At 47.4% G+C, this 20,850-nt stretch overlaps 1 protein-coding gene across 6 annotated transcripts in view; it reads right to left on the reverse strand.

Annotated features, from left to right (window-relative positions):
* Positions 1-8,083: 8,083 nt before the first annotated feature.
* HNF1B (HNF1 homeobox B) overlaps positions 8,084-20,850 on the reverse strand; it is a gene marked incomplete at its 5' end in the record, with an annotated part of 51,369 nt that continues 38,602 nt past the window's right edge. For 4 of the 6 annotated variants that reach the window (XM_081162058.1, XM_081162056.1, XM_081162059.1 and 1 more), the window contains 3 exons: positions 8,084-9,027; positions 17,937-18,055; positions 20,567-20,761. In XM_081162058.1, the coding sequence (XP_081018184.1) occupies positions 9,007-9,027; positions 17,937-18,055; positions 20,567-20,761 (335 nt within the window). In that variant the 3' untranslated portion in view covers positions 8,084-9,006. The remainder of the gene's footprint in view (positions 9,028-17,936; positions 18,056-20,566; positions 20,762-20,850) is intronic. The other 2 variants (XM_081162060.1, XM_081162061.1) reach the window with 2 other exon arrangements.

Genomic DNA, 20,850 nt, shown 5'->3' on the forward strand with positions numbered 1-20,850 from the left:
TCACTCTATTAATGGTTTTCATATTTTAAAAGAAGTGCAACCCATTCATTGATTCATTCATGCATTTGCTTACTCATTCAACAAGTCTTTGAAGGGAACCTACTAGGCACCAGGAACTGTATGGGGTCCTGCAGATACAGTGGGGAGCAAGAATAATCTGGCCTGGGCCCCCGTAGAACTTTCAAGTGGGAGAGAGAACTAAACAGATGGTCTCCAGGGAAACCAATAAAACAAGCTCAGATGGGGCAAGCCCAGGGTCTTCTGCCACTGACTGCTCCTGCCCTTGGATGTTCTGCCACAAAGTCTAAGTACACACTTAGTAGATCCTAAACTAAGTTGGGGGCAATGGTGAATTGCTTGCAACTCCTCATAGAAAGGTTAAAAAAAAAACCACTAAAATTCCACTCCAAGCTCACCTTACCCACCCAGCTGCCCGCAGAGATGACACATCAAACCCTAAGTGTGCAAACACACTCGAGAGTGAGGAAATGCATGGTTTCATGTAATCCCCACATTCAAGCTGTGACGTTAAATGGCATGATTCTCCCCCGCTTCGCAGATACAGAACCTGAGACCTTAAAGAGGTGAAGCAGCTCATTTCTGAAGCTCACCTGACCAGGAAGGGGCTGAGGTGGGGTTTAAAGGCAGGTGGGGGAGTAGGGCCTGAGGTGTGACTCTCGATTTTACTGACTAGTGCGGGGCTGGAGGCCTCCAGTAACTCGCCGGACAGACCCCCCATGGTTCCAGAGACTCTGGCCACTGCCCTTTATCTTTCCTCCCCATGACATGTGCAGATCTGATGGCTCTAGTGCTAAAAACTCTGGACTCTAGAACTCAGCCAAGAGCTGGTGGGACAATGGAAAGGTGGGCTATGGGATGTATCCATACAACCCACAGCCCTGTCCCTTCCTCCTCAAAGACTGACCAATGACCCCTAAACCACTGACTAGATTATTCCTAAGAAACCTAGCATGGTTTTGGCAACTGCCTGACAAAAGATTGTCACCCTCTTCCACCCTGCTTTCGAGTATCTTCATCTAGGGCTATACTGCCAATTAAAGGAAAATTCAACAGAATATGGAATACATTATACAGCTACTCATGTTTAGTCACCTTCCTATGACATTATGGCCTCCGGGAGAGTCAATGAGAAGGCTGTGAGGTCTGCTAATTCCATTGCAAGTGAGGAATGTGTTTATTCTTCCAAGGAGCAAAGATCCCCCATTCAAAATGACGTTGCCACATTGTGTAACCAGGAACACGGGTTGTTGCTGATGTAAACAAACGGCCAGGGTCAGACCTGCCAGGAGCCTGGTCTCCCTTTCCCAGAGGTGTTTCTTATGAATGGTTGTGCCCAGTGAAGCAATTTCCTGCCCTGTAAACTTCTGCCCAGCAAACCACATCTCCTATCTAGAGCTGACTGGCTTTGGGTCATAAAACAATTCTCCAGAGACCAATCAGAGCCCGATCAGGAGTCCTTGAGTAACAGGAAAATGATCCTCCACCTGCAGACGTAATGACACTTCACAAGCTAGTGGCTTTGCAGTTTGTGCGTGTAAACATCACATGCCTTACCCCATGCCTTACTTTTGCTCATCTGAGATGTGCGGCCCACACACTTGATTCTCAGGCCCCCGTTCACTCCTCGGAGGCACTGGCTGGCTAGCGATCCATTACCTTGACCTGAGGACCCGGCAGCCTGGAGAACATATTTCACTGTGTCAGATCATGATTTAGAGAGCCAGGGTAAGAGAAGGTCAGGCAAGGTCTCGGGCATGCAGAAGACAGAAGATTTGGGCTGAAACACTACCAGGAACTCATTGATTTGGACACTCACTTTGCATTTTGTGGCCCTTCAGCCTGAAATGTCTCCTCTACTCCCCTGATCCCCCATCTGTCTGGCAAACGGTTACACATTTTTCATGACGAGTTCAAGTACCTTCCAAGGAGACCTCTCTTATTTCTATACAAATAGAACTTCCTTCATTGTCCCACCACTCGACCTTCTAACACCTACACACTGCATTGCAATCACTTATTAATTTATCTGTCTCCACAGCCAGTCTGGGAACTCCTTCAGGGCATCTGAAATCCCCAGCACCCACTACAGGGTCTGCCTCAAAGTCAGTGTGCAAAGCAGGTTTGTTGAATGAATGAGTGCATGGGCACCTATTATGTGTCTTACATGCTTTGTATTTTGAAAATGTACAAAAAATATAGTCAAAGGAATAAAGACCTGGATCAGGCTGGTAAAGAGAGGCATTACCTAGCGTTTCTCATCCTTGAGAAGTTTGCAATCCAGTAATCTTTCTGTGGATGGTAGGGATATTTGCAAATGAGGTACAGAGATCAAACCCACAGGCAGATAGAAGTGGTTTTGTGTCGTTAGTGTTCCTTTTTGGGTGGCAGCCCAGAAGCCAGAATGGGCTCCGAGCTTCTCTAACTCACCCTTGTACTACACTGGCCATAAGGCATTACCTAGGACCATCAATTTTCTCTCTTTCATTTTTCCATACCCTCACTTATAAAAGGGAAATGTGTAACAAACATGACTTGCTCCTTCCTTTGAAGCTTGGGAGGCCCCGGAGGGTGGTGGTGGTGGTGGTAGGTGTGCATTCAGGCCATTTTCCAGATATAAAACTAGTAAACTCCGTGACACACACACACATTCATTCATTCAAAAAATATTAACTGAGTGCCTAATATGTGCCAGGTACTAGGTGCTGGGGACAAAACAGTAAACAAAACACCAAGTCCCTACTCTCACAGAATTTACCGCTAGTGACGGTGGAGATGGAGCCATTGTGTTCTCTCATGTTGTTTTCCTAGGAGGAGTGGGTGCTAATCACTAACATTTATTGAGCATTTTCTTATGTTTGAGGCAAAGGCCTTTATGTACCTTGTTTCTCATTTAATCCCATTTAAAAACAAGGAAACACTCAGAAAGGTTAAGCAACCTTCCCAAGATCACACAGCTAATAAGTGGTAGAGCCAGGATTTGAACCCAGATTTTCCTGACTCCCTCAGCCTGAGCTCTTGGCCACAGCTCTATATGTCAGCAGGAAATATTTACTAGATGAACAAAGGGGTAGATGAATGGTTAACCCTAACGACAGCACAAGCCCGTTGTTTTGTTTCCATGAGACAAACATGAGCAACATGTTTAAGTTTTTCAATATTGAGTCAAGCTTCTCCAAAGTGGGGCTCCTGTTGAAACTAGATTTCATAAAGATTAAGAAACAAGCATCTTTCTTGTGACCATCCATGTTTCTTGCACGAGGCAATGCAACCTATTTACAAAAGTAATGATGAATTGTAATTGGAAAAGTGGTATAAAAGAAAAGATTGCCTTAAGTTCTGTTTTCACAGTGTGTTGTAAAATCTCTGTATTAGGCTGTATAATGACCCCCAAAGAGATCAGGTTCTAATCCCTGGAAGCTGTAAATGTCACCTTAAAAGAAAAAAGTCTTTGTAGATGTGATTAAGGAAAATTATCCTAGATAATCCAGGTGGGCCCTAAATGTAATCACATGTATCCTTAGGAGGAGGGAAATTTGATACAGAAGAGATGGCAATGTGACTGTGGAGGTAGGGACTGGAGTGATGTGGCCACAAGCCAGAGGACCTGGCGGCCAGCAGAGGCTGGAGGCAGCGGGGAACAGATCATCCCTCCTCTATCGCCTCTAGAGGGAGTGCAGCCCTGCCAACACCTTGGTTTTTGGCCCAGTGATACTGATTTTGGATTTCCAGCCTCCACAACTGTGAGGGAATAAAATTCTGGAGTCTTAAGTTATGCAGTTTGTAGCAATTTGTTACAGTGGCCGCAGGAAACAAGCACTTTCTCGTAGAAAGGGAAGGAGCACAGGGAATGTGTTTAACCACTAGCGTAGTTGATTCAGACATATACACTCTTCTATCTCTTTAGTCTGGGTGCCCAAAAAGAAATCCTGCCTTGGAAAGCAAGGGTATAGAGATCCCCCTACAAAAAAATGAATCTACCTCCTCTGCCCCTATGCCCTTCCTCTGCTTCGTTTTTCTTTCTAGTACCTATCAACATCTGACATATTGTGTATTTGTTTAGTTATTGTTGGTTCCCTCCCAGTTGAATGTAAGCTCCATGGACAAAGTGACATTTTAAAAACCACTTTTCTCCCCATGCCCAGAAGAGTATGTGGCATATAAAAAGCCCTCAATAAACATCTGTTGGAGGCATGATTAGATGCCCTGTTCCTGCCACCTGGAGAGCCCTGATATCATACCAGACGTCACAGCATCCCATACTACACCGAGATGCTTCCTAAAGTACCACTTTAAAAAAATAACTGCCATAGAATCCATGTTCAGGCAACGTTGTTTCTCATTTCCTACGGCATCAATTTCTGTGGCCCGCTTTGTTCAGGACCGAAATGTTAGCAGCATCTTTGATGTTTCTCTTTCTCACACTCCACACCTAAACCATCCCGCAACCTTGGCGCCTTTGAATCCTCTGCCAGGACCAGCCGGCCTCTCACCACCTCCGTGCCCCTCCCACCTCAGGTTCGGATGGCGGTCTCTTCGCTGTCACTCTCGGGCCCTCCCTACAGCTCAGCAGCCAGAGGGGTCCTCTTATCCCTGCTCTGCACAAAACTCTCTGATGATTCCTGCTTTTGTCCCCTCAGGTTCGCTCTGCTCTTTCTCCCTTAGTGTTTCCTCTATGGTCCTGCACAAAGCCCTTCCCATGCACCCAGGAAGAAACGGTCATCCATGCACACCCCAGAGATTCATTTATAAACAGTCGTGTTATAAATCTTAGCTGACAATCCAGTATTGGCCTAGCCAGAATGATGGGGGGGAGGGGGGGCTTTACTGGCATTTGGTTCAGCTACCTGCAATTTCTCATGAATATTAAGCCTATTTGATGTAATTGGGACATGTTTGAAGAGTTAAGACATGGATGTGACATATGCCATGGTGTGGTCCATTATTGGCAATCTCTTATTTCCAGAGCAGATTTCAACGGCGTTTGTCTGAATTAATTCCTCACTCTAAGGGGACACCTTAGCCCGATTTTCCTCCGGAAGTTCGCCCTTGCCCGTCTCCTCCTGCCCCACCCCCTTCCTTGCTCCCTGCACCCCTCCTCCACGGCTCTCCTTCCACCCACCTTTAGGAGCCCACAGCCAGCCCTAGCGCCAGCCTCCTGGCTCTCTGCGGCCCTCGCACTCATTGCAGGATCACCACATCCTACCTCCCTCTTTCCCCAGAGACAAAGCCTTTCCCTGTCCTCAGACCTCCCCTTCCTGCCGCATCCTCAGTTCGCTGCTGGATCTGCCACACACCACAGAACCGAACCAAATCATTTAACCAATTATTGGTGGTCTTCGTTACCAAGCATACAATTTGTGATGGGGTTATGTGGAACTATCAACCAGGTCTAGGAGACCACATGACAAGGCATTCTGGGGTGAAAGAACAGGAACACCAGCCCTCAACGACATACCAGGCAGACTTCTGAGCATTTAACATGCATAAACTCATTTACTCCTCAAACAACCTTCTACAGTAGGTGCTAGTATTATCACCCAATTTTACGTGGGAGGACAATGAGGGTGGGGTTAGGTGGTGGACTAGAGATTCTAATCAGGGCATTCTGGCTCCAAAATGAATATCAAAGACCTGCCCCCAACCGGGGGCCAAGAGCTCACATTCCCCTGCTGTCTGCATTGTGTTTTTATCCACCTGAATTCAACAGCTAATACTCCAGTTATCTTGGTCTTGGTGGGGAATCACGCACTGTTTGGCATGGCAAGTTTAATACATTTTAAGGCAGGTTTTCATTCCTAATTTTATTTTTTATCCATGGATGTTAAGATGAAATCTGCCTTCCCTAGAGCTCACCCTAGAAAATGACAGCTGGTCATGGTGAAAATGGAACCATCTGTCTGTTAACTTGGGCTCAGGGTGCAGAGAGAGACCCTGGAAATGTTGGTCCATAAAGCGCTGGAGGAAGGTATGGGGGTGTTTAGTTGCCAATGAATCTTCTGGGTGGGTAATTCCCACCTGGACCCATACACAGCGGGTCTCCTTGCCCGGCTTAGAGCCAAGTGCAGGGAGGTCCCTGTTTTATTTATTTATTTTTCAATTACAATTGCTATTCAATATTATATTAGTTTCAGGTGTATAGCATAGTGGTTACATATAACTTACAAAGTGACTCCCTCGATAAGTTCAGTACCCACCTGCCCCATACGTAGTTATTACAATATTATTGATATCTTCCCTATGCTGTACTATTATACATCCCCGCGACTATTTTGTAACCACCAATTTGTACTTAATCCCTTCACCTTTTTCACCTATTCCCTTTTCCCCCAGCACCCTTCCATCTGGCAACCATCAGTTTAGTTTGTTCTTTGTTTCTATGAGTCTTTTATGTTTTGTTTGCTTATTTTGTTCTTTAGATTCCACATATAAGCGAAACTGTACAGTATTTGTCTTTTTCTGTCTGACTTATTTCACTTAACGTAATACCCTCTAGGTCCATCCATGTTGTTGCAAATGGTAAGATTTCATTCTTTTTGTGGCTGAATGATATTCCATTGTATATATGTACCACATCTTCTTTAGCCAATCATCTATTGATGGACAGTTAGTTTGCTTCCATATCTTGGCTATTGTAAATAATGCTGCTATGAACGTAGGGGTGTATATATCTTTTCAAATTAGTGTTTTGGATTTCTTCAGATAAATGCCCAGAAATGGAATTGCATGGCCATAAGGTGGTTCTATTTTTAATTTTTTAAGGAACCTCCATACTGTTTTTCATAATGGCTACACCATTTGGTCCCTATTTGATTTAGAAGGGAGGTGCTCACCTTCTTGGGGGCTTTCAGTTGACAGGGTCACTTTCTACAGGTCTTTGTTCACATAAGATTTGGTTAGACAAAGTCCCTGAAGATTCTCCAACCCACACATCCTCCCTCCCACCTCCATCTCTGCCTAGATGACCTCTTAGATGAATAAAACTTTCTGAATTCTCAGTCATCACAACAATGCAAGATCTAAAATCTATCAAATGCAGATACTTGCTGTTCCAGAAAAAACATGAGTCCAGAAATGGGGGCCCAATTGAGGCTGGGGCTTGAGGCCTATATTCCCTTCCTCTTCCTGGAACTCACAGGCCATCTCAATTAGTGACAGGGGATGTTGCCTCTCTTGACACATGGTGCTTGGCTGTGGCCTCAGCCATCTCAACCCAACCATGTGTTTGCTCTTGACTACTTCAGCCCAAATTACATTGTCCAGGGGAGCCAGGAACCAAAGGAGGTCAGCATTTCCATATCCATCCATCCCTGCCCTGGGCACATAGTAGGTACTCAGTAAATGTCCTAGCTCACTGAGAATTACATCTTCCACTAAACTGGAATCTTGAAAAACCTGTTGCTTGGGGCCTGATCAGCACAATTCCCTTGCTTAAACATTGCCTGGGAAATACTCAGTCTTGAAGCAAAAAAACCATTAGAAATGAGAAATGCTGGTAGATCTGTGCTGTACACAAAAGGAGACAGCCAAGAGGATAGGTCCATTTTCCCTCTGTCTGAGTCAGCCCTGAATTATGGCAAAGTCCCTGCTGGCAGAGTGTCCAGTCCATTCACTTTTCCCCTTTTGGACTGTTTGTATCTGTTAGCATCACCACCAGAGAGGGAAACCCGGGCAACAGGTGACACCCACAAGAGCCCACTCTCCTGGTGACTAACAGCCCTACAGAAGGGAAGAAAGACTGGAATTAATGTTTAAGATGCGGCTGAAAATTCCTCCTGCTTATTGTTTGTGCCTGTGACCACAGTCACCAAGATAGGTCTATCACTTTGCTCCTGTGAGTTGCAGAGGAGAAAAAGTTGTGTTCACTCCTGCTCTGGGCAGCTCCCCTCTGACGGACTTGTGGAGTCTGCCGGGAGAATCCACTCTTCTTACCTTAGCAGTAAAGGTGGCACAGAGACAGGGGGCGCGCAGCAGGGAGCCCAGTGGGAAATTCCGAGGAGGAGGCCAGGGGTCCTTGGTAGAACTGTGGCAGGGGAAGTGTCAGAGACAGAAATATGAGACTCTGGGCAGTGACAAAATAGTTTTAATGGGAGGCTTTCTGAAAGGACAACTTTCTTATGCTATCAAACAGCCAGTTGCCCTGCCTTGGGGTTTCTCGGGGGTGCACTGACTGAACCCCCTAGTCCCACCGAAGCTAGGATGTCACTCTGACACTATGTTCGGCACCTCCAGGGATCCAGAGGTGTGTCTTATCATCAGGAGACTGGAGTTAGCTGGCAGTCAGTCCAGAATATACAGCATCCCTGTGTGTGTCCAGGCATGAAGGAGGGGGCGAGGGCTTTACTTCCGACTTAGGATATTTCTCCACGGGGGAAGGGAAAGGAGGGCAAATCATTTTGAAAATTCAACTCTGACCTTTACAAAGAAAACTAATAGACACTTTAGTATTATATACATGGCAGAGGGGCAAGGAAGTGGAGGGGAAATTGCACTTAATTACAGTAGTTTATAGTTTACACCCATTGGACAAATTTACTTCTTCAAAAGAATTCTCAAGATCAGTCGGGGTGGGGGTGGGGGAGGGAGTGCTGATATTTACAGTGTGTTTGGCTCAGTTCAATAGCACGTGTCCTCCTCTCCTCGTTTCAGTAACAGATTCAAGTTTTCACATCAGTTTGTTCGTTGAAAGAGCATAATGTAGACGCTACGGCTTTCTCCCTTCCTTTTCCGTGGCTTCTTGCCTCCCACCTTGGGGACGGATGGGAGGACTTGACATCTTGGGAGAGGCATCGTGACAATACTGCATAGAAGGGAAGCTGGGCCTCCTGAGAACGGATTGTCCGAGGTACCAGCAGGATGTCAGGTAAGCAGGGACCTCTTGCAGGTGCTTGTCAGGTCACTGGGCTTTTCCATGACAGCTGCCCGGAGAGTGATGGTGTGGAAAATAGGATCCTTGTTGCTGTGCACAAAGTAAGTGATGTGTGGGTATCACCAGGCTTGGAGAGGACACTGCAGAGAGAAAGGACAGAGAGCTCAGCTGTGTGCAATTGGCAGGAACATGGGCCATTTGTTTGGCTTCTCTAGGGCAGCTGAGACCCAACTCAGTCAGCAAAGAGCTTGGAGTGGAGGGCTGGGGACCCAGTGCCTGCTCAGTTCTCTGGTGCTGGTCCTAGGGCCCACTTCCTTTAGCAAAACCTGCCAGCCAGCTATTCCGGCCATTTCAGAAGACAGAAGTGAACTGCTGCAGACCTTGCAATAGTCATAACTCGTTGACCTTTATCCTGAACTTGGGCTCCTCTTTCTGTGACAGTGCTGTTTATAAAGTGCTCAGCGTGGTTGCAACAGCAGCTGGATGGGCAGCTCTCCCCTTTTGTGGAAGTGAGACCTCTAAGAGAAGGGTCCCCGAGACCACTGGTTCCCAAACTTTAATGGACCTACGAGGACCAGAGATCCTGTTGAAATGGAGATTCTGATTCAGTGGGCTGGGCTTAAGAATCTGCATTTCTAATCAGCTCCCAGGCTGTGCTGATGCTGCCGATCTACTTTGAGCAACAAGACCATAAAGCACATGAGAAAACCAGCACTTACTCCAATGATTTATTGCGGAAGGAGCATGGGAATTGCAAAGTGTTCCCCAAGGTTTATTACTATGAGGACAAGGAACTTAAGGTCGGAGAAGAAATCCAAGGGTCGAAGGCCTCTGATGCCAGACTTCTGGTGGGCTGGAGAGCTGGGGAGAGACCCCAGATGGACGGGAAAAATCTCTGAGAGGAGCCACACCTCCATCATGGGGCAGACTCCCTTCCAGAGCCCTGGGCCTTATTAATTTTAACGGACGTGGGACATCATTCCTCTCCTTTTCCTTCCAAGGAGTCCTTTTTCTGTTTCCCTCTGTCTCCTCTTTCCTTTTTTTTTTTTTTTTTAAACCCTCACCCAAGGGTATTTTTTCTATTGTTTTTTAGAGAGAGTGGAAGGGGGAGAGGGAGAGAGAACAATACCAATGTGAGAGAGACACATCGATTGGTTGCCTCCCTCACACACCCTGACCAGGGCCGGGCATGAGCCTGCCACTGAGGTATGTGCCCTTGACCAGAATCGAACCTGGGATCCTTCAGTCCGAGGGCCAACCCTCCAACCACTGAGCCAAACCGGCCAGGGCTCCCATTCGCTTTCACTGGCATCTCACAGGAAGGCTCCCCCCACACACATGCACCACCACTACCAGCACAGGCTTGCTATCCCTCTATCATCCCATTAATCAGTACTTCCGACCGTAACCCTACGTGAAGTTGCCCTTATGTCCATTTTACAGATTAGGAAAACAGGGCTCAAGGAGAGTCGGTGAACTGTCCAAGATTTTGGAATTAGGAGGGTGAGGAACCAGGTTCAAACCGGTTCTGGGTGCGCTCCCAGCGTGTGTTCTTTCTATGACGCGCTGAGGTTAGGAGCCTTCTATTAGCTTTGAGCTCTTGGTCAAGTTCCTCTCTCTGTGCCTCAGTTTCTTCGCCTATAAAGCGGAGGGTGTTGAGGGATTAGAGGAGCTGGCAAGCATGAAGTGCTGTTCTCATTCAGACTGCTGTACGGGTGCCTCGGTCCATGCTGCTGAGTGCCCCTCGGAGTGGCTGGAGCTGTACATTCGTGTGACGAGGCAGGTTTCTGACCCTTTTAAATTCTTGAGGCTCTGCTCAGCGCCCCGATACCCTTTGCCTCTTCTTCCTCCCTCCACCCACCCCCACTCTCGAGTCTCTTTACTTCCCACTATCAGCCTTTTTCCAATTTTCAGATTTCAGGTGGAGGAGAGAGAAAATGGCTTGTGACCTTGCAGGTTTCAATAGGAGAGCAAACAAGAGGGCAGATAAGGAGACGCCAGCGAGATTCTATGACCTGTCATTAGGGATGGGCTTCCCAGCTATCAAATGTTTGCTCACATAATAAAATGGTGGCAGGGCCCTAAATGTTGTCAAAGGAACTAGAGTTATTTGCCCCCTTCAGAGTCTAAACACAAACATCTGATAAGGGGGACACTGTGGTCCCTCAGGACCGAGGCCCAACACACGCAGCCCCACGGGGGTCCCTGCCCAGAGGACCTCTGAGTGACTACAGAGCCCTCCGTCTACAAGGTGTGGTGTCTGTGGGGATTGCTCAGGATGTCATTCTAGGAGGATTTGTTAATGGTGATAGCTAACATTTATTGAGGGCCTACTGTGTGCCAGGCACCATGCTAAGTAAGGGCTTTACACACATCATTGCACTGAGTTCTTACATCAGCCCTTTGAGGAAGGTAATTATCATTCATTCATTTAGCACATTTGGGTGCCTTCTACATGCTTAGCACTTTTTTAGATACTGGGGGTGCAGCTGTGAACAAGACCCTGCTCACATCATTGTAGGGAGGGCTCTGAACAATAAACAAGTAAACAAGCAAATATACACATAGATGTATAAAACTTTAGGTGGAGATGAATACTCTGTAGAAAAATAAGCGTGGTGAGAGGAGACAGTGATGAGGGAAAAGAGAATAACTTAGGGAGAGAGATCAGGGAGGGACTGCTTTGAGGTGGTGACTTTTGAGTTGAGGGAAATGAGGGAGCAGGCATGCAAAGGTGCACATTAAGGAGTGTTCCCAGCAGAAGACACAAAAAATGTAGAGTCCTGCATTGGGACCACTTCAGCTCTGGTTCAGCTGAAGCCAAGGGAAAGAGGCAGGAGGAGAAGGAGAGAACGATGGCAGGGCTAGTAATGATCTCATCACGAAGGGCTTGGAAGTCTTGGATGCAATGGGAAGCCACTGGCAAGTTTTGACAGGGGACTAGCATGATTGATTTCCCTTTTTAAAAGAGATAATTCTGGTTGCTGTGTGGTGAACAGACCATTCCCACCATAGAGGGGGCAAGAGTGAATGTGGGAGTGAGAAGTTAGGAGCCATGGCAGGAGGTCAGTGAGAGATGGGGTGCTGCACTGATGGGGTAGTGAGAAGCAGTCTGATTTAGGATGCATTCTGGAGGGTCCCCAGCAGAACTTATTGGTGGACTGAATGTAGGGTGTGGAGAGAAGACTCAGGAGACTCTCAGGTATGTCACCTGAACGACTGGTATCATTTTTGGAAATGGAGAAGCCCAAGGAAGACGCAATTTGGGTAGGGAGAAATGGGGAGAAAAGGATGACTTCTTATTTTAGGTAGGTTCGATCTGACAGGCTTGTCAGATAGTTCAGGCATGTACAGGCCAAAGTTGCACTGGGTTTGTGAATGCGCCCTCAGAAGAGAGATGTGCACTGTCGACAGAATTATAGACTCTGTCAGTGTGTACACTTGATGCAAAGCCACTGGCTTCGTAGAGATCAGCAGGAGTGAACTAAGAAGAGAACGCGCCTGGGGGCCCTCCAACAAGTGAATACTGGGAAGGCGAGTGGCCTGCCAAGGAAACGTGGAGAGCCAGAAATGGTAATGTCCCAACACCCAAGTGAAAAAAGGAAGCAGTAATCAGCTGTCAGAGACAGAGATTGAAAAGTGACCAATGAGAAAGAAGATGTGGTATATGTATACAATGGAATATTACTCGGCCATAAAAAAAGAATGAATCCTACCATTTGCGCCAACATGGTATTATGCTAAGTGAAATGAGTCAGAGAAAGACAAATACCATATGATTTCACTTACATGTGAAATCATAGAATCTAAAGAACAAAGTAAATGGACAAACAAATCAGAAACAAACTCATAGCTACAGAGAACAAACTGATAACTGTGAGAGTGATGGGGGCGTTGGGGGACTGCATGAAAATGGTGAAGGGATTACGTAGTACAAATTGGTAGTTACGAAATAGTCATGGAGATGTAAAGTACAGCACAGTGAATACAGTCAATAATATTGTAATAACTATGTATGGGGCCAGGTGGGTACTAGATTTATCAGGGGGAATCACTTTGTAAAATAAAGAAATGTCTAACTACTATGCTGTGTACCTGAAACTAATATAAAATAATATTGAATGTAAACTGTAATTGAAAAAAAATTAAAAAGTGACCACTGGACTTGGCAACATGTAAGTATTGGTGAGCTAGATAAGATTATTTCAGCGCACTGTGAGGACCAAAGCCAGTCTGGAGTCTTCTCAAGAGAGAATTGGGGCTGAGGAAGTGGAGACAGTGAGTATAGATAACTTACCTCTATTATTATTAACTTAAGTTAGATTAATTATAGCTCTATTAATTAAAATAAATGATTATAATTCCAATTTTATAGATGAGGGACCTGATGTCTAGAGAGATTCTATGTAACTTGCCCAGGGTCTCACAACAGAAAAGCTTGTGCTCTTAACCACAAGGAAGATCACTTTTTTCTATCTTCTGAGTCCAGCAACAGGGAAATAAGTGCCCTTTGCCATTTAAAATTCTCCTTTCTAAGCTTGAAAGACACTCAGGGTTGCCATCCTGGGAAGCCTAGTCTGCCCCAGCTGCCACATACTGGGCGTTTCAAGAACTAAGCTAAGTGTTTTACAAGTCTTACCACATTTAATTCTTTCAATGATCCCATGAAAGAGCAATCATTACCTTCAAATATAAGTAAGAAAATTGAAGCTCAGAGAGGCTAAGACTTTCCCCTGAGGTCACACAGGTAGAAAGCAGCAGAGGCGTGAGCCTGGGTCTGCCTAACTCCCAAGTTGGTATTCTTAAACATCAGACCCTACGGCCTCACCACCGGGGAAGGCTGGGGGGGCAGGGAAGAGCTGCAGGGGATTTATGATGAGGCTTCCCACCCCCTTCTTGTCAGCACCCCTGACCAGTGACTGCTCTGAGGGCCCTCTCCTGACCTCTCTATAAACTAGGAAGTGGAGCAGTAGGTAGAGAAGTTGTGGAAACACAAGTCAGCTCACAGCCTGTCCACACTTGTTCTAACCAAGGCCAGTGCTTGCTGTGGTCTTGTTTCCAGACTGGAAACAAGGACATTGTTTTGCAGGAGCTCAGGCACAGACCCACTCAGACAGTAGCTCGCCAGCACCCAAGGGTTGAGGAGGAAAGGAAGGCAAAAGATTTGGAAAGGACAACTGGCAGAAGCTGCAGAAGGATTCCCAGTGAGAAAGTCCTAGCCCGAAGTTCCTGAAACATGATCCACAGGCCCTGGGGCATGTCTATCTTGACAAGAGGAAATACTGGGATCAGACAGATACAAGTTCAAATTCTGGCTTTAGCCTTATATACATGCATAACCTTGGGTTATTTTTATGGGTGCTTAGAAATGGATATTGGACGGTGAGTGTTGTTGAATGGATTTGGAGCGAGAAGACCAAAGTCTGGAAGTCCAGCTCCAGATCTGTGTGAACTTGCCCAGATCCCTCCCCATCCTTGAACCTCATATTTTTGCTCTGTGACTCAGGCATAAAAATATCTACCTTGCAGGCTTGGCTGGGCATGGCTCAACGGTTGAGCATCAACCTAGGATCCAGGAGATCAAGGTTCGATTCCTGTTCAAGGTTCGATTCCAGTGTTGTGGGCTCGATCCCCAATCGGGAGCATGCAGGAGGCAGCCAATCAATGATGACTCTCTCATCAGTGCTGTTTCAACTCTCTCTCTCCCTCTCCCTTCCTCTCTCTGAAATCAATAAAGATCTATCTATCTATCTATCTATCTATCTATCTATCTATCTATCTATCTATCATCTATCTACCTATCATCTATCTATCTATCATCTACTTTGCAGGGCGGGTCAGATGGTTAGCCAGGAAAGGTAAGATGCAAAAGCACCGGGAGCGCTGCTTGGCAAATGGGAGGCACTAAAAAAATGCTACTTTTTATTTCATTCATTCATTCATTCATTCATTCATTCACTGAACATCTACTATAGCCCAAGCATTTAGCTAAGCACAAAGGGCTTGGGTGCTTTGAGAGGCCCCTGAGCTATTTGTATTTTTCCTGGGAGGTGGGTGAGATGGCATCTGCGTGTCAGCAGAATGGAAAGCAGGGATCTGGAGCCTGAGCCCAAGAGGTGTGATGTGCTTGAGAGATGGTTCCAATCCTGAGACATGTTATTGTCAGAACCAACTCTGACCACATGTAGACCAAGCAATGAGCTACATATTGAAAGAGTGGCTGGAAGGTGCCTCCTAAAGGATCACAGAAAGGAGAAGGAACGGGGGTGAGTTACCACTTTGAGTACTGGACTATGTACCAGCCACTCTCAGGCACTTTGAAAATTCTTAGTGATAGGGGTGGGATTTTCCACATAAGAGACGAAGAAACTGTCTCACAGCAGTGAGTTAATGGCCCATGTTCCTGTAGCAAGGGGTGAAGGAACTGGGATTAGCTCGGATCTGCTGGCTTCTCCTAGCACTTTAGGGTGCCTCTGCAGTAGCATTGCCCCGGCTGTGTCCCTTTGACTCAATCGCTGAGGAGCAAGGTACACACACTGATGGCCCTGCTCACTGTGCACATCAGCACCTGAAAGATCCTGGAAACTCTGCTTTGTGGCGTTTAACTCTTTAGGCCAACCACGCCCCCAACATATTAGACCAAGGAGTCTTCCTGTCCTCATTCTATGTGCCTCTGATTCCTAGGCATGGTCTTAAAGCACTTTTCAGAAAATAATACTTTAAAACAAAATGAAACAAGCAGGTTTGCCACCAGGTGTCTTTGGGAACTCACTCTTGACTCTCTGCCTTTGGAACAGAGTTTGTACAAATTTTCTCCACCCAAGATCCCTTTACATTCATTCTACTTCATTCGCCTTTCCCATTCCCTCTTCCCCTGTGGCTTGTAGGAAGACAATTTCCTGACTGAAATATAACATTTGGGCCAATTTTTACTCTTGTTCCTGACTGTTAAAGACCAGAAGAGCAACAACTACTGTGGGGACTTACAGGTGGGTATTGGAAGGCAAGTAGTGTTTAAATGGAAAGAGTCCAGGATTTAGAGTCAAAGACCAAAGTCCGAAGGTCCAGCTCTAGAATTTATCATCTCTGTGACCTTGGGCAGAACACGCTCCATCTCTGAGCCTTCGTTCATTTCTTTGTACTTCTTAGGAGGTTTCGGATAAAGAGAAACGAAGAGATGCTGCTATTGAGAAGTACAAACTGTAAAGTGCTACATGAATAGTTTTATCCTTACTAAGTGTAATCACCATCCTCATCATCTGGAAGTGAGTCCGTCACCAGACTCCTGAAATGTCTGGGGACTTGGAGATAACGTCACGGTGGTTCTAGAGGGACATGCATGCGGCCTCAAGGTCGGCTGGCTGCTCTGTCCAGTGGAGGGGAGAAGCCCTTTGGGGGCTGGTGCGGCGTCTCAGGGAGCATCTTGCAGCATTTTGATTAAGAGACCATTTCCTGAATTCGGAGGACTTGTTTCAACAAGCAAGCATCAAAGTCAACTTGGGAAAGACAGAAATAATTAATCACAGTCCTGTCTAGGGCTGACCAAGCGGCAGATGGATTGATAAACCTTTCAAAGGGGAAGGTATTCCCAAGCGGAGCTGCTGCGCCTCGCTGCCCCCCTGATTGAGATTTGTGAGCACAGATAAATGTTTTCCCTGCTCGCTACAAAGAGTGGGAAATCGCACGGAGTCGAAGGGCAGGGCAGTGGGGAGGGGGTGTCCTTTCATCTTCCATTGGGTGAGAGAAGAGTAGCAAAGCAGGTCCCACACACCTCTCCCTCGCCCCCCAACTCCAGAGCCCAGCTGCGTAGGCCGTGTGTGCGTGTGTGTGTGTGTGTGTGTGTGTGTCCAAGACACTCCAGGCACTTAATCTGGGTGACCTCACTGAATCCCCAGAACAAGTAGGTGTTACAACTCTTGTTTTAAAGATGAAAAAAACAAAGGCTCGGGAAAGTCAAGGTCACCAAGCAAGTGGTACAACAGAAATAGAACCCTCCTGCTTCACAGCACTGCAGACTTCGGAGGAGACGGGGGAAAAGGGGAGAGGGGAGAACCCTGAGCCCACAAAAGCACCTGCTGGAAGCACGTGGCATTGGATGAGGTGTGATTTGCAGAGCTCAGATGGGGAAAGGACCATCAACAAGACCAAACCCTGCTGAGAGCCTCTGACATGAAGTTCAAGGTTGTCGCCTACTTATCTAGTAATCAATAAAGGCTAAACAGTTCCCACGAGGCATAGAGCCCAGCCACTAAAAGGCCTATTGTATTATTCTGGAATTGTCACCTGTGTTCAGACTTCTTGTCCTGTGTTCTAACTCTCAGTGCCCCATTACAGTCCAGCTGTCCGAGCTCCGCGATGAGCCTCGCTGTCGGTTGTCTTTGCTACCCCATCACCTCTATGTGGAGGTGGGAATTAGTCATCAACTGAAACGGTGACTAAGCCTCTGGATTCCCCACTTTCAGTGCACCAGGAAGTTGATTCTAAGTTGTTGTTTTTCTAAAACACCAAGTGAATGCAGACCCCTGGACAGGACAGGCTGTCTACTGGGGAGTCCCCATGGCTTGGTAGAACTGGGTCATGCTCTAGAGCTTACAGCATTCTAGGTCCAGTATGGGTCCTGGACGGGGGAAATCAGCCTCAGGATCCCTGACTTACTACTCACTTTCTCCATTGACTGACTTGCGGAAAATCCTTAGGGAGCCCTCTTACAAAGCATGAAACTCCACAGAGGGCCTGACTTCCTGAGCTCTCCTTGGAAATACCTTTTCCATGGATCATGGCAATCCACCGGGGAAATACAGTCTCCACGCCTAAAGGCTCTGTGTACTGCAGGCTCCAGAGACTTATCAAACTTCAGCCCCCATTTAGAGCTCTTGTTGGCGACACCAGGGGAACAATAAGCCACCTTCTTTGCCCTGTAACCTCAGAGATTCCTTTAGCGACTAACAGAGAGCCTCAAAGGACCAGACCTGTGGCTGAGTCCAAACCTGCCACTCTCTCTACACATCAATAGCCTTAGTCATTACCCCCGCCTTCCCGATGGCATTACCTGTTTACTGGAAGACATGTTGGTGAGCGTACTGATGCTGCTGGTATCTGTGACCACCATCGCAGATGGAAACCGGGAGGTGTGGGAATACTGGGGGGGTTCCTGCTTGTGTGTGTACACTGGAGACAGAGTGAAGACAAAAATCAGGGTACAGATCACACAGGCGTATGCACATCCCACACTACCCCACGCCACAGCTCCTGGGTCCCTGGGCAGGTAGAAGGGGGTGGTGGTGCTGGTGGTGGCGAGGTTTGGGAAGGCAGTGCGACGTGGTAAAGAGAATGGCCATGTGATTAAATCCTGGCTCCTTAACCAAGTTACTTAGCCCCAGTTTAAAGCACTTTGTACCAAATAAATAAACAGCCTTGCACAGTGCCTAGTATGTAACGGTGGACAACAATTCTGTTCTCCTGACCTTGAATGAAGTGTTAGATGCCTGGGCACCACCAAGTGATCCTTAGGCATATGTGGTACATCTGGGATTTTAAGTCAAAAACGCTTTAAGTAGCTGGCAAACTGACAGAACTCAAGGATCAGGTCTCATGCTAGCAACTATAGATTAATTAATAATTATAATTAGACACGGGTATAATTAATTGATATAACTGTGGGCTTTCTAATTTGCACAAAATGCCTTCTGACATGCCCGGGCAGGTGTGCTCCGTGGTTAGAGCATCCGCGCACACACCGAAGGGTCTCGAGTTCCAGTCCCAGTCAAGGGCACATACCTGGGTTGCAGGTTCAATCCCCAGCCCTGGCTGGGGCGCCTGTGGGAGCAAACCAACCTATGCTTCTCTCTCTCCCCCACTCCCATTCTCTCTAAAAATCGATGAAAAAAATATCCTCAGGAGAGGATTAACAAACAACAACAAAGACACCTTCTGACATCATAGTCTTAAGACACCCCAGAAATATGAAGGACAGACAAAAGGACACTAGAATAAAATCAAATCTCCAGGAGCATGTGACTCCATTTTTAGTTTTTTTAGTACCTGTCCACCAGGTCTGGAGCCTTTTGGTTCACACTAGTTATCCATAAGATTTATGTCAATTCTAGGCCACGTGACCAACTCAGGCAAGCATGTGGATGCTTGGCCGTGAGGGAGGGACCGGCCTGTTCCACCGAGCAGGCCTCTCGGTAGGGAACAGGGGTGAAGGTCACTGCCTGCTGCCTCGGCTTGTCCTTCCCGTGGAGGGAGGCTGGGAGTTTCCTGGTCTGGAGCCCCACGACTGTCTCTTGGTAACCAGCCAGGCCAGCTGGGGCTCAGCAGTCCATAGGTTGCTGGTGCTCACTCTCTGACTGTCCCACCCATCCAGGAAGCCACCGAGGAAGGCTGCTCAGGTGAGGGGCCAGGGGCCAGCGGGGAGCACATTGTCAGGCCCCGAGAAGAAGCAAACTGGGGCACATGTGCTCCCAGACTCGGCTACAGGCTGTGGCAGATGTTTTCGAAGCCACGAAAATGTGATTGGAATGCGAGATGGGGCTCAGAAACCAGCTCCGCAGGCCTGAGGGGGGACAGAGCCCCGAGGATAGAAGAAGGCTGAACCTGACCGTCTCCCTCGGATGCTCAGATCTGCAGCTCTGCCTGAGGCAGTCAGGGGAGGAACTAAGTCTTCCTCATTCCTGCCTGCTCCTATTGAGGAGCCCAGAATAAGCAGTCACTCGTGTTTCTGTAGCTCTTCATGCTTACCAAACACAGTTCATAACTATGTTTATCTCCACAATCACTCTACATACATATTATTTTCCTTTTATGGATGAAGAAATTGAGGCTCAGAGTGGCTAAGTAATTAATGTACCAATAGCTGCATATCTCTGAGTCTCAGAGTCAGGATTCAAATCTAGGTTGGTCCAACTCCAAGACTACCACTCTATTCTAGAGACTTCTCTGATGTTCCTGTGGGATCATGCCTGAAGCAGGGAAGTCATCCTTTCCATGATTTCTCCCCAAATTAGTAGGACAGGGGCTATGCCTTAATCTGACCAGAGGACTGGGGGCCTGGGGCTCAGGATGGGGGTGGGGAGAGCTATAGGGGCAGGGGATAGGTGGAAAATAAGTGGTTGAAGGTAGATTTAGGGTAGGTGTACAGATTGGAGATGGGAAATAGCCGGGGGGGGGGGGGAGTGGAAACACTAATATTCTTTGCCCAGGAAGGTGTGCAAGTGGTATTTCCACTTCTATTCATGGTTTGTGATGCTTGGAGTATGTAAATTGGAGGGAGGGCATGGGGACTCGAGAAGATTCTTCAATTCCAGGGAAGGCAAACGGGATGCAAATTATATTCCAACTATAATCATTTGGTAATGGCTGCTTGGACTTTTAGATGGAAAAAGCTAAACTGGGGCTCATTGGGAAAGGTGCTGTGGCTGACTGGTGACACCACGCATGGGTGCCAGCGTGGGAAACTAGGGCACGTGTTCCGCATACATACTATCCCTGCCCTCTATCTCCAACTCCCCTTCCAGGTAGGCTTCATCGGTCCTCTTCCAACCTTCCCAGGGAATCAATCTTGAGGGTAGGAAAAAGTGAGCAAACCAACAAACTTCAGAGCAAGTTCTGACCCAAAGAGGGAAGTGGTTGGCTGCTGAGGGCCCTCTGTGCTCCTCCCCACCACGCCCGTGTCCTTACTGTGTGAGTTCTGCAGCTGGGTCACAGCAGCCATGAAGGGCTGCTGGGCCATGTGGCTGCCCGGGCTCTGCTGCATGAGGGGCTGCTGGTGAGGGCTGTGCAGCTGCTGGGAGAACTGCACCGGCTGCAGGGCTGCCAGGCTGCCGGCCACACTGTTGATGACAGGGACGCTCTGTGCTTGGGAGGTGTTGAGGCCTGTGGGAGCAAGAGGGAAAGATCAGAGGTGGCTTCAGGGATGAGGAGAGGTGAATGGATGGCAATGGCCATTCACTGAGCCCCTGCAC

The sequence above is a fragment of the Miniopterus schreibersii genome (assembly GCF_964146895.1).
Source record: "Miniopterus schreibersii genome assembly, chromosome: 16".
Taxonomy (NCBI): domain Eukaryota; kingdom Metazoa; phylum Chordata; class Mammalia; order Chiroptera; family Miniopteridae; genus Miniopterus; species Miniopterus schreibersii.